The sequence below is a fragment of the Hippocampus guttulatus genome, chromosome 16 (genome assembly GCF_054856545.1).
Source record: "Hippocampus guttulatus isolate MCC_2025c chromosome 16, RoL_Hgut_1.0, whole genome shotgun sequence".
In the NCBI taxonomy this organism is placed as follows: Eukaryota; Metazoa; Chordata; class Actinopteri; order Syngnathiformes; family Syngnathidae; genus Hippocampus; species Hippocampus guttulatus.
Window position 1 is genome coordinate 14,560,961 of NC_141276.1, and position 13,813 is coordinate 14,574,773.

The 13,813-nt window shown below is 43.6% G+C and overlaps 1 protein-coding gene across 2 annotated transcripts in view; it reads left to right on the top strand.

Annotated features, from left to right (window-relative positions):
• The window catches only part of rogdi (rogdi atypical leucine zipper), a 30,379-nt gene extending 17,024 nt beyond the window's left edge, over nt 1-13,355 (top strand). The window contains exons 3-13 of one of the 2 annotated variants that reach the window (XM_086132887.1): nt 3,363-3,481; nt 3,614-3,904; nt 4,494-4,576; nt 4,716-4,770; nt 4,869-4,949; nt 7,617-7,712; nt 7,783-7,881; nt 9,437-9,550; nt 9,638-9,687; nt 10,250-10,376; nt 11,464-13,355. In XM_086132887.1, coding sequence (XP_085989013.1) covers nt 4,515-4,576; nt 4,716-4,770; nt 4,869-4,949; nt 7,617-7,712; nt 7,783-7,881; nt 9,437-9,550; nt 9,638-9,687; nt 10,250-10,376; nt 11,464-11,505 — 726 coding nt within the window. In that variant the 5' untranslated portion in view covers nt 3,363-3,481; nt 3,614-3,904; nt 4,494-4,514 and the 3' untranslated portion in view covers nt 11,506-13,355. The remainder of the gene's footprint in view (nt 1-3,362; nt 3,482-3,613; nt 3,905-4,493; nt 4,577-4,715; nt 4,771-4,868; nt 4,950-7,616; nt 7,713-7,782; nt 7,882-9,436; nt 9,551-9,637; nt 9,688-10,249; nt 10,377-11,463) is intronic. The other variant, XM_086132886.1, reaches the window with a different exon arrangement.
• Nucleotides 13,356-13,813: the final 458 nt, after the last annotated feature.

Below are 13,813 nucleotides of genomic sequence, written 5' to 3' on the forward strand. Positions count from 1 at the left end.
GCCTCTGTGCTGTCCTTCAGGCCAGCCCTCTCAAGCCACTGGTAGGACTTCTTGAGATCAGCCACTTCAGTTATGGTCCGGTGGTACATCCCGTGTTGGGGCTTGTCCTCCCATGATGGTCCCTCTTCCAGCGCCTCATCCTCTGTTCCCCATTGTCTGAGACATTCTCTGAGTACGTCATTCGTTGGAGCCTTCTCCTTGATGTATTCATGGAGCTTGAATCTTTCATCCTGGACAGTGGCTCTCACACTCACTAGTTCCCGGCCTCCTTCCTTTCGGCTTGCGTACAGTCTCAGGGTGCTGGATTTGGGATGGAACCCTCCATGCATGGTTAGGAGCTTTCGGGTCTTAACGTCCGTGGTCTGAATCTCTTCTTTTGGCCACCTTATTATTCCTGCAGGGTATCTGATCACTGGCAGGGCATAGCTGTTTATTGCCCGGGTCTTTTTCTTGCCCTTGAGCTGGCTTCTTAGGACTTGCCTCACTCGCTGGAGGTATTTGGCCGTAGCCGCTTTCCTTGTTGCCAGTGCGAGGTTGCCATTGGCTTGTGGTATACCGAGGTACTTGTAGCTGTCCTCAATGTCTGCTATTGTTCTTTCAGGGAGTGAGACTCCTTCAGTGCCGACTACCTTTCCTCTTTTAGTCATCATCCGACTACATTTCTCAAGCCCGAATGACATCCCGATGTCACTGCTGTAGATCCTGGTTTTGTGGATCAGGGAGTCTATGTCCCTTTCGCTCTTAGCATACAGCTTTATGTCATCAATGTAGAGGAGGTGACTGATCGTAGCTCCATTTCTGAGGCGGTATCCATAGCCTGTCTTGGTGATTACTTGGCTTAGGGGGTTCAGTCCTATGCAGAACAGCAGTGGGGAGAGTGCATCACCTTGGTATATGCCACATTTGATGGACACTTGGGTAAGTGGCTTGCCATTGGCTTTAAGTGTGGTTTTCCACATCTTCATCGAGTTCGCAACGAAGGCTCTTAGGGTCCTGTTCACCTTTTACAACTCCAAGCATTCAGTGATCCATGTATGTGGCATCGAGTCATAGGCTTTCTTGTAATCAATCCAGGCTGTGCACAGGTTGGTATGTCGGGACCTGCAGTCTTGTGCAACTGTTCTGTCAACCAGGAGCTGATGTTTGGCTCCTCTGGTATCTCTTCCAATGCTCTTCTGTGCTTCGCTCATGTATTTATCCATGTGTCCACTTATCTTAGCCGCAATGATGCCTGACATGAGCTTCCATGTTGTGGAGAGACAGGTTATTGGCCGATAGTTGGATGGGACTGCACCCTTTGAGGGATTCTTCATGATCAAGATCGTTCGCCCTTCGGTTAGCCATCCTGGGTGAGTCCCATCCCTCAGCAGCAGGTTCATTTGTGCTGCTTGGCGCTCATGGAGTGCTGTGAGTTTCTTTAGCCAGTATGTGTGGACCATGTCCGGGCCTGGTGCTGTCCAGTTCTTCATATCTGAGACTCTTTCCTGTATGTCTGCCACTGTTATAGTAACTGGGTTCTGTTCAGGGAGGTTGCTGTGTTCCTCTCTCAGGGTCACCAGCCATTGTGCACTGCTGTTATGTGCAACCTCCTTCTCCCATATGCCTTTCCAGTACCTTTCAGTCTGTTGTTAGGACCCTGCCACTGAGCGTACACTTTCGCAGGTTGTGTTGCCAACAGCCTGTTTATTCGTCTGGCCTCATTCTCTTTCGTGTACCGCTTCAGGCGGCTGGACAAGGCTTTGGCAGTTTCGAGTGATTCAGGTATGGTCATCTGGATGTACCTCTCGGGTATCGGCCTTTTCATCACACCTCTCTGGGCCTCTGTCAATTGACTTACATCTTTCCGAGCCGCCTTGATCTTAGCCTCCAAACGTCTTTTCCATGGTGCGTAACGTATCTCATGGCTTCTAAGGTTGCTCTATAGCCAAGCATCTCTAGGATCACTTATGCTGAAGCGTATATCAGCTCATTGGTTTCCGTGATCGTTACGGTAGGGATCGCCCTCAGTGCTGCATTCACACTTTCCATGAGACTTTCAGGTGGTACTTCACATAGCCGTTGTAATCGGTTTCTAGGTTGCCCAGCTTTCATTCTTGCCATGATCTTAGCTTTCAGGTCAGTTGCTGCCTCGCTCAGCATTTCATTCATTGGGGCTGGCCTCCCAATCTCATCATCTGCATTCATTGGGGCTTGCCTCCCAATCTCTGGTATGACCTCCTCCTCTGATCTGGCAGCCTGGGGCCCTTCACCATGGAACCTGCGTTGTACCTCATCAATCTCAAGTTGTGACAGCAGTTGACGTTTGTGAATGTTCGAACACTGACTACCAGCTGTTTCGTGGTCAACCGTGACTGTGGGTTTTGAAGTAACCATTTTGCCCACATTCTCTGCATGTAACCCCTCTGACTAGGGTTGCTTGAGTAGTAGCATTCCAACAGAGCCATGATATCGCATCTCGCCCATCTCCGCTTTGTTCCAGTAGCCCATTTTTCATCAAGGTGCTCTGGTTCCCCAGCACCTGACGCAGACCTTTTTTGGCCGGGCGACGTCTGATGGTTCTTCGTTTTATTGTCTCTCATCATTGTATGAGGTAGGCATTAGCATGAAGGATCTTGCCCAAGGACCCACACTGGATGGTGTTATGTGCTCATTTTTGCCCCAAGCGGGATTCGAACCACCGTCTCCCGTACGCCAAACCGATGCCTTACCAACTGAGCTATCCAGCCGCCTTATATATATATATATATATATTACAGCTGTCAAACGATTAAAATATTTCATCTAATTAAAAACGCAACTGTCAACATTAACTCATAATTAATCATGATTACTCACATTATTTTATCGTTTCTGAATTTCCTTATATTTCCATATATTTTTTTTGTCCTATTTTTTCCCGTTTTAATGCTCTCATCAACATGGAATCATGAATCAGTTTTCTCCGTGCAAAATGCAAATATTTACTGAAATAACAATTTCGATTTTCAATTTTACCTGAACATTTTTCACTTGGAGCAGTTATTCACACATAATCTCTCACACAATATTACTGTCCATCAACAACAGTGAAAAAAATATTTTGTCACAAAACAGCTGCTTTAATAGCTCTTTTTATGGAATCAAAACAGAGCAATATAAAATTATAAAGTGCACATCTAAGGTAAACTAGTACTCAGTTTATAGTGGATTTAAGCCATGGTTGCATACTTCGTTTTTCTCAAGTTTGCTTTGAACACAGCAGTCAGGCTATGTTGATTCTGTTGGTCCTTCTTGCGCGGAAGTCTCTCTATGGTTTTGTGTCGACATCATTTCGAATGACTACACTTGGTTCGATGACAACACTGGAGATGTTTTATTTTCAGTGTGGTCGCTAGGTCGCTACCACTGCACCGCTGAACTCTCGACGTGCCTCAGCGCACCGTCGCTGTCAGACGAACACAGAGAAGCTCCACCCCCATTACTTATATGGACACGGAACACGGTAACCTTCCACACAAAATAGTTCCAAACAAGTAACAATCATGTCAGTGGCATACATCGTACTCAACAGAATGCCTGCTCTTTATTCACCAGAGGCTCATCAACCTAGTCTCTTATTTGTCTCCCGAAACAGGAGGCTGTCGCTGGCAATCCGGAGTGGAGTCGTTAGATGCAATGCGAATGATTTCAGCTTGAGTCTGGCTGTGGACAATGTTGACAGGCTTGCATGCAGTAGCCATACATTTAGCTATGGCTTCAGCAAATTTGTTCTTCGTCATGTCATCCATTTTCTTCGCTTTGAAATGATCCATAGCTGTCTGTCTTAGACGAGGGGGCGGAGTACTTACATCAGCTGTGTGCTTCACCATTAAGTGGTATTTCAGACTCGACGTGCTATGATGATAGCTCAGTTTACGACATCCAGGTAACTTTGGTCTTGTCAGTGGAACTATCTGGCAACTTTTTAAAAGTAAATTTTCCATTCATAAACTCTTTAAGTATCCGTTTTCAGTGTCTCGCGCTGCCGTGGCTGGCAAAACAGACATGGGTGTGGACCTGTGCAGCGCGCTTGTTGTTTTATTTCTGGTATATTTATAGAGCAACGTAACATCCGCTGTGACGTGTGCCGCGTTAATCTCGCGAGAAAAAATTTAATGCCATTAAAATTCATTTAAATTAATGCCGATAATAACACGCTAAACTGACAGCTCTAATATATATATATTTTTACTCTATAAACTGATGAAGTTGTAGATGCACTTTTTTGCTCGAGCCCGTCCTTATTTATTAGTTCCAGATTGCCCATGTGTTCAGGAATTGTGCAGGTGAGGTTTACAAATCAAAGGTCAACCATCACTTTGTTGACACTTAAGCGTGGCCCTTTCTTTTGCACAGGTCAAAAGTCCTCCTCAATTAATATTGATCCTCTTTTGAGAGCATTGATTGCAACACCCCCCCCCCCCCCCCCCCCCGGTTCTCTCCTGATGTCTGCATTTTGTTTTGCTCTTTCACAGGAGGCTTCAAGACGTTTCACTATGCCGACGCCTGGCCTGGAGAGTCAGCTCAAACAGGAAAACTTCATCCTGGGCAGCTCAACGTAATGCCACTTACCATTGCTCATTTGTGATGGATTGTATTCGAGCTATCTATGGAGGTCATGACTTCCAACATGAACACATTTATTACATGTTGCTTTGGTTTGAAGTTATAAAAAAAAAAAAAGTGTTGTTTTACAGCATGGATCAGGTGAAAGGAGTGCTGACGCTACAGGGAGAGGCTCTGAGTCAGGCGGTGAGGTTGAGCTGGCCTGTGTTTTGTGGTTTCCTTCTATGAAAATGACATCACAATTTGCTCCAGCTCAACGACGTCTTTGTTTTGACTTGCAACAGGATATCAATCTGAAGGTGGCAAAGAGTAGTCAAGTGCAACACTTCCAGTTCAGGGAGGACAAGCAGTGGAAATTACAGCAGGTAAATGCGGCTCGATTCAACTCCATGGTTCAAGCCACGACATTTCAATGTTTTTCTACCAACCGAATTTTGGATGTGTGTCATGGTGTGCAATTATTTAGTTAATTAATATTTAATTATTACTACTTTTTCTTACCCCCCAAAAAAACATGTTGCTTGAGGGAGTAAAATTTGGGGTTTTGGTGAGCAGGAAGCGACAATCATGAAAATCACAACATCATGTAGTCATGTAATTTGTGTGAAATCAATTTATTTAGTTTCACTTTTTTCATTGAACTATCCATCCATCCATCCATCCATCCATTTTTGGATCCACTTATCCTCACAAAGGTCGCGGCGGTGCTGGAGCCTATTCTAGCTGTCTTTGAGCAGTAGGCGGGGGGACACCCTGAACCGGTTGCCAGCCAGTCGCAGGGCATGCAGAGACGAGCAACCATCCATGCTCACACTCACACCTTGTAACAATTTAGAGTGTTCCATTAACCTGCCACGCATGTTTCTGCAATATGGGAGGAAACCGGAATACCCGGAGAAAACCCACACAGGCATCGGGAGAACATTCAAACTCCACACAGGAAGGCCGGAGCTGGAAAATCGAACCCTGCACCTCCTCAATTTGAGGCCAACGTGCTAACCAGTCGACCACCGGCCGCCCTGTATTGAACTACAGTACCACAATAAAATACAATTTTCCACAATAGTTCAATTTATTGAGATGTACCTATTGATAATCACAATACTGTACCTGCTAACCAAGGTTTACCTGTGATTTAGCCTTCCAATCTATTAGTGATTACAGTATATCATAAAAATTAGTTGTTTACCTTCCAGGTTTTGGTGTTCATATTTGAAATTTCACAAGTGAAACTTTTTGTTACAGCTCTGCTCCCATTGATCTCACTACCTCTTGAATAAACAGGTTGACAAACATGGGCGATCAGTTGGACAAATTGTCATCAATTGCAGAAACACCTGTGGGAAAATACCAAGATTGTATGTTTTAATGATTATGAATAAGTGATCACAGAGCCCTGATCATGGCTATGGTTTTGCTTTACTTGCTGCAAGTATTGTATCTTGTTTCACACTGTCGTTAGGCTCCTGAGGCAGTTTGTAAAGTCAGCGTTTTCGTCAAAGTGCACACAAAGTGTTGTAGACTCACATAACGACGTTGGCATACATCCAGAACAAACTTAACATAGTTTGAAGAGCTTATGATGTGACATTGACAGTTGGCGGGCTGCATAGCACCCACGCAACCCCCAGGTCACTTACTACTGTAACCCGTCACTTTTCGGTAACCTTGCCTGCATGCTGAATTCTTGCGGGATTTGTGAGTTTACAAAACCCGGAAAATCCATTTTGTCCCGAGCTCAGATTGCGAACTCCTTTTGAGTGATGTCCATTATCAATCTGGGTCTTGCCAGATGATGAATCCAGGTGATTCAAATCATGCACAGTGGGAGAACTGAAATATAGGGAAGCTGACAGCTGCCACTCACCTCCATCAGACAGAACGCTTCAGACGTTTTTTCTACTCAGCATTGGCCGTTGAGCAGCAATGTGCCATGGCAGCTTGATACCCCTGGCCCTTCTCACGTCATCTCTCTCTGCAGCTGCCATTGTTTGGGGGGGTCACGGGTGGTAGTCAGGCCTGCCGAGTCTCCAACGCGCTTTTTTTTTAATACTCATCGCAACTATGATCTCACAATACTGTTCGAGTTTCAACATATTTTGTCGAAGGCAAACGCGATGTCGAGCGAAATGATTCATCTGGATTTAAATAGCTTGAGTCATAAGCATTCCACAGCAGTGATTGTTTTTCAAAACAAAGCAACTGCATGTATTCATCTAACTTTATTTATGTAGCACTTTTCATACATAAAAATGCAACTCAAAATGCTGTACAGTTAAAATATTCAAAACTTACAACATAAAGAGCCGCCTCCCCTCAACATACACAAATGTATATCCCACAAGCATGCCTACACACACACACAAACATATCAAACTTGCACACATACCATAATGATCCTGATATTAAAAAACATGGTAAGGCACAGAGAAACAATATGAGGAGAAAAAGCACCCGAGGGCAGCTGATCCACGCTGAGTGACAGCAACCATACACCCCCCCCTCCAAAGAGGAAACACTGGCTCTTGGGGGGAGGAGGGGGGGGGGATAAATGTAATTTAAATAAGCCAAGCTAAAAAAGTTGTGCTTTAAGCCTCCTCTTAAAAACAGCAACAGTCTCTGCGGACCTGATGTCGTCTGGCAAGTTATTCCATAGCTGGGGACCAAAATGGCTGAATGCAGCCCCGCCACATGTTTCGGTCCTCATCCTGGGAATAATTAGAAGGGCCAGTGCCAGAGGACCTCAGGAACAGTGCTGGTTGATATGATAAAAGCAGGTCAGATAAATAAGCTGTCCTTAGACTGTTAAGACATCTAAAAACTAATAAAATCATTTCAACCCCCCCGAACGTGAATGCTCTCAGAATAATCTGTGTTTTAAGCAAAACAAGATATTTGTGCATATCAGTTTGGATTTAGGCAATGCAGAGACCGAAGGGAAAGCTCCCTAAATCCCTTGCCCCCCTCAACTAAATTCACAGCCAACTTATCTCTCTCCCCTCTTTGCATGTATTCTTCCTTCCTTGTTTCAGATCCAGGATGCACGAAATCATGTGACGCAGGCACTTCAGTTGTTAAACAGCCATGATGAGAACTACGACTTCAAAACGGGGGCAGAGGTTAACAAGGTTTGTCCTGAAGAACAGTCTATCACCATGCACATATTATGCGAACCTCACCTTCCTGTTGTTGTTATAGCTAATGGATGCTGTGATGCTCCAGCTGACACGTGCACGAAACCGTCTCACCACCCCAGCGTCCATGACACTGCCTGAATTGGCCACCAGTGGACTGATGGTACAAACTATTTTTCACTTTAAACTCATTGGCTCCAGACAGAATTGGCAATTTCAGGCCGCAATCAATATTATTCGTCATCATAACTCATTTGAGGTTAGAATTCATAAGCCATTCGTCTATCTGTCTTTTTTCTGCTTGTCTGGGCTCGAGTTACGGGGGCAGCACCCCGAGCAAGGAATTCCAAATTCACCTCACCAAAGCTATCCCCAGCCCAGTCAAGAGAGTCTCCAATAGGGTCTCAAACTCACGCTAGTTTGAGACCCTCGCCGTGATCTCAAAGTTTAATGTTAGTGTGGCCCGCGAGAGTTTGATATGGGTGATGTATATGTTCGCACTATCTCCGTGCTAAATAGTGTGGTCTGTCTCATTCGGAGGCCCGCATGTAAAGTGAGTTTGAGACTCCTGGTCTGCAGTGTTTCTTGAGTCTTCTAGTGGGAGGTGCCAAAACACCTCGCCAGCGAAGCATCTGGGAGGAATCATGATCAGATGCGCGAGCCACCGTATCGGTCTACTGTCTAAGTGGCACGGCACCAGGCATGTCCAGTTTTGGGCACTGAGAGAAAAAACTCATTTCGGTCACTTGTCTCTGTGACCTTGTTCTTTTTAGTCACCACCCACAGCTTGTGGGAACGTACAAAGTCGATTCACCGAAGTACCGACAAAACAGAAATAGCAGGGCAACAACAAGCCAGGAAAACCAGATATGAATAGAAAGCGCCTGCAAACTTCAACTGAAAGTACTCAAAATGAAATGGCAAGAATCCAAACACACGAAACTTATATAGTCCAAAATGACTTGCGAACCAATAATAGAATCAAGCGAAACGAGCCACGATGAACAAGCAAGAGGTCTAGAACATATCACTTGAGCATAAACAAGTGAGCAAGGTCAATAATCCGACAGATTTGGGATTTTGGCAGTCCTTAAATACTTGACTAGTCTTGATTGGGAACAAGAAACAGGTGCGCTGCTGGAGAGGCACGCCTTCCTCCCCAGCTGATGCTAAAAGAAAACAAACAGACAGAGAAAGACCATCACAGCTTCGGTTCCTTCCAAAGATTTCTACTGGGTTGTGGCCACTCCAATGACCCTTTTATGCTTCTTCTTGAATCGCTTTGTTGCACTGGCAGTCAAACGCCTCACCAGTGTGTATTTTTTATTCTGGAAGAAGAGAACTGAAAATAAATTGTTAGCCTTTGCGTTTAAAAGGAAGAGAGAGAAAGAGAAATTCATTTTCACAATGACACAATGACATGAGGAAATGTATACTTTTGAATTTAACTGTCGGTATCGTAGGGAAAATAGTTCGACGAAGATCTACTCAATGAGTGGCAAAAGACATAATGCAATAATGAGAACGATATATTGGATTTATATCATGGAAGTGCCGTGAGTAAAGCTAATCCCCCCCCCCCCCCATCTGTACAAATAAAGGCAAATGTAAGTAAATAAAAACTGTGTGTGCGTGTTAACGATTGTCTGTTTGACTCTACAATGTACAGTAGTTTGCACAAGACAAACATGCCCTAACAAGGTATATTATTCCATCAGAAAATGTTCACTCCTCCCATGCCCGGTGACGTGATGGTGAATTTTTACATCAATTTAAGCAAACTGTGTCTCACCGTCTACCAGCTTCACGTGCTGCCGCCCAACACCACCAAGGTTTGAACACATGATGCCATTTAAATACTGTACTGCATAAGTTGCGTGAGCTGTAACGTAATCGTTTTTTTTCTTGTTTCTTGTTAGAATTTCAAGCCATCTGGAAGCTCTGTGTTGCACAATCCCGGGGCCATGTTGTAAGATGAAATCAATTTGTCTGTTGTCTTGTAGCAAGTCATTCCACCAATCAATCTATGAAGTTTATAGTGGTACACGCGGCAGCCTTTCATGCAGATGATGCAGGTTTGAATCAATTGCTCGATAAGCCCAGATTTTTAAAAAATTAATCATTTTGTCAGGATGGGCATCCATTTTGAGACCAATAATAATTTTGCCTGATTGGAATTCGTCCTAGACCAGGGGTGTCCAAACTCGGTCCTCAGGGGCCGCTGTCCTGCCTGTTTTCCAGCTCTCACACCTGATTCAAATAATCAGGATCGTACTCATGATGCTTCACAGCTGGCTGATGAGCCATTCATCTGAATCAGGTGTGTTGCAGCCGTGGGAGATGGAAAACAGGCAGGACAGCGGCCCTACAGGCCCGGAGCTGGACATGCATGTCCTAGACCATGGAGCTTTTTTTTTTTGTAGACAGCTAAATTGTGTTTCATGATCAACAACTTAAAGCATTGTTCGAAGTTTATAAACACTGCTTTGTGAATTTATTTATTTTTTTGTTGCTTCTTCTTGCCTCCTCAGTGAGCTCAACAACAACCGGTTTGAGGTGAGCCATGTGCATAAGGTGGAGTGTGTCGTCCCTTGGCTAAATGATACACTGGTGTTTTTCACCATCTCGCTACAACTTTGTCAGCAGCTCAAAGACAAGGTACGTGTGTGTGTGTGTGTGTGTGTGCCTCTTACTGATAGCAGTCGTTATTTAGTCTCCACCTAAACACCATGTTGTACCTCAAATAGGCTCTATTCTATAGTTACATAGATGGGTAATCCACATCCAGAATACAAAAACACTGCCACAGTTTGGCTTTACTCAACTCAACTAAGCCACAGGTGCTTCTACTCAACCGGAAGTTAAACAAGCTCATCTACCTACTGGTTGAGTAGAAACACCTTTGGCAAAAAACAAACTGTGGCAGGGTTTTAACTTCCTGGACCTGGATTTTCCATCTTTGAATACAATACGTCTTTATTTATATAGCGCTTTCACAACAGTGGCAGCTGTACCAAAGCGCTTTACAGAACACTCAACATAAAATAACAAAATAATATAACACAACATAAGACACGAACAGTCGTGCAATCCTAACCACTTTTCCTGCATACGCTTTGTAGTTTGAAGCAGTTCTAGATGAAAGAGGAGAGAATCAAAGTATCCTTTCACCAGTGGATCAGATACGTCATGCTCAAAATGTGCACACGTCTGCCACAAGCTAAATTTGAAAGCAAACAAGCTGTTGCATCCATTGACGAAAAAAGAGATTGGTTCACTTCCCCTGTCCCATGCAAATCCGTTTCAATTCCAAGCGGCGACTCTCAGTTCCAAATATGCATCTGCACTTTGCAACAGCGCCGACATCTCTGCTAAACAAAGCCGGGCTGTGAAAAATGTTGCCAATTATAGGTGCAAAATACACTCGGTCTGTCCAGAATACATAAAAGAAGTCCGCACACTAAATGCCATTATTATTTCCCTTGGTCTCATTTTTTTCCCATCACAAAATCCTGGCACTTGAACAGGGGACGTTTAGACTATTTATATCCACTCCATCTGTCTGTCCGTTCACAATGGATCTAAAAAGTCTACACAATTATGTTTGAATGCCTTTGCCGTGAAATCAAAAAAATGAGGCCAAGATAAATCATCGCAAAACTTTTAATGAGGTTTAAGAGATGATTCTTCTCTAATGATTCTAGATTCTAGAGATGATTCTAAGATTCTTCTCGTGTACCTGCAGATCTCGGTCTTCTCCAGTTTCTGGAACTACAGACTTTTCTAATCAGCTCACAGTCAACATCTGACCCAAACAAGTGTGAAGGACATGCTCTTATTTATTGGTTGATATTTATAAGCCAGTCATTCTATTTCAAGTGTTGCATGGTCGTCAGGAGCCAGTTAGGTGCGGCAGACGTGTTTGCTTTTCCCCATTTGTGCTTTCCAGTGTACCGACATTCCTCCGATGTTTTGCATTTCACAGGACTGACTAATACCTCTCCATGAATGTATGTTTTGGTTTTTTTCCATTTTAAACTTAGTTTTTATGTTCAAGCAATGTTGCTTGAACATAAAATGTCATCTGGTATTTTCTAGTCTTTTGTGGTGTAATGCTAATCACTACACTCAAGTGAAAAGAGTGGAAAGGGAAATACTGTACGATATGGACTGCATTCACAGTCATATGTCATAGTCATAGTCATATGGCTTTAGTGCTTCATGAATTCCCTAACTCGCAAAATTCTGGGAATTTTCAAAGTGGCAAACATTCCATGAGAATTACGGGGGATTTTACAGTCATTCGTGGGTATGCTAAATAAATAAATAAACCAAAAAAAATGGACACATTTCCGAAATGGCAAGTTGGCCTGTTACAAAGAAGCATTGTGAATATTTTGCAGTCTCATATTGGCCCAGAAAATACACATTTCATGTTAATGTGGTCGACTTTTCGTCCTGCACTACGCATCCCTCCATCCCTTTGACGTAGCACGCTACTGTGAATGGAAAGGCCATACTTGCTCCAGTCGCTACACACAGCAAATGGACTGAGGCCCCAACTACTGTCATCTTATGATGACAATTTTTTTTTTTAAATACACTACTTTTGTATTCTACATGTCATCCTTATCCTTTAGACAAATTGAAAACATTCTGGTGTTTTGCATCAATTACCCACCAAATTGCAGTCAATTCTCCTGAATTCACATGGGACTGACCAACAGAATATTTCTGAAATTTCTCAGCTACACTTTTTGTGTTTTCTTTTCATTTGTATGAGTCTGTGCATAAACTGGAAACTCTGGCAACACTTGTTGCCACGTTCTACGATTCAAAGGGGTAGCTGAAGTCATCCCCTGTCAGTGTCTTCACTGCATTCATGAAAACGACACGTGGTTCTGCCGTGGATTCTTGTTCGTCGGCAGCAGTCAAAGTCCGGCTTTACCTTGACGCCAAAGCTTGCAGGAAAACTGGAATGGTTCATGAGATGTGTGCAACCATGGACCATTACAACAATGCATGATGTGTGAAACGCATGTTCTGTGATCGATTACAAAGAATCGTTACTACCTTCACGACTGCATTGAGTAACACTATAGGGCACGTTTGTGCTGAGCGACTGGTGTGTCTGTTTTAATCTTAAAACGTGGTTCGTGGTGCAAATCTTTTGAAAGTTGTGAATGTGAATACAAATACTAACACAGCGTTAAGATCAACATATGCCCATTTTTGTTTTGTTATTAATCGCCTGATTGAGTGTAATTCATATTCTTGTTTATCAAATAAGCTAATCAATCATGCATGTATATATTATTTATTTAATGGTTTGCACATATGTTGTGGATTTCCTGTGAACCAAACAGTCATTCAAAAAGGCCTTTGTCCCAGCAGCCATTTGGACATATCACTTGAGGGAGTTCATCGGTGTCATTGATCAACTACTTAAAATGTTTTTTTAAAAAACATCAAAAAAATCGACACGAGAACTTTACAGTGACACATTTGTTTAACCTGCAGTGTCAAAATGACCTCTGAGATAATGACCTTTCGTGAACAAAATCATTCCAGTAAGTGTTACTGAGGAAGCAATGATTAAAATCTGTGCAATAAAAAAAATCTCTATATATGAGCAAATTGTCCATGTGTTACTTGACCGGCAGCACGGTGACCAACTAGTGAGCATGTCCGCCTCACAGTGCAGAGGTGCAGGGTTCGATTCCTTCCTGTGTGGAGTTTGCATGTTTTTACCGTGCCTGTGTGGGTTTTCTCCGGGTACTCCGTTTTCCTCCCACATTCCAAAAACATGCGTGACAGGCTGATTGAACACACTAAATTGTCCCTAAGTGTGATTGGGAGTGCAAAAGGTTGTTCGTCTACGTGTGCTCTGCGATTGGCTGGCAACCGGTTCAGGGTGTCCCCCGCCTACTACCCGAAGATAGCTGGGATAGGCGCCAGCACCCCCGGCAACCCTTGTGAGGATAAAGCGGATCGGAATATGGATGGAAGAAGGATACATACTTGTATTTTGGAATATGGACGTTTTTGGGGTTTTTTTGCACTGAAAGGAATTAGTTGTGTTTTGGGCATGCCCA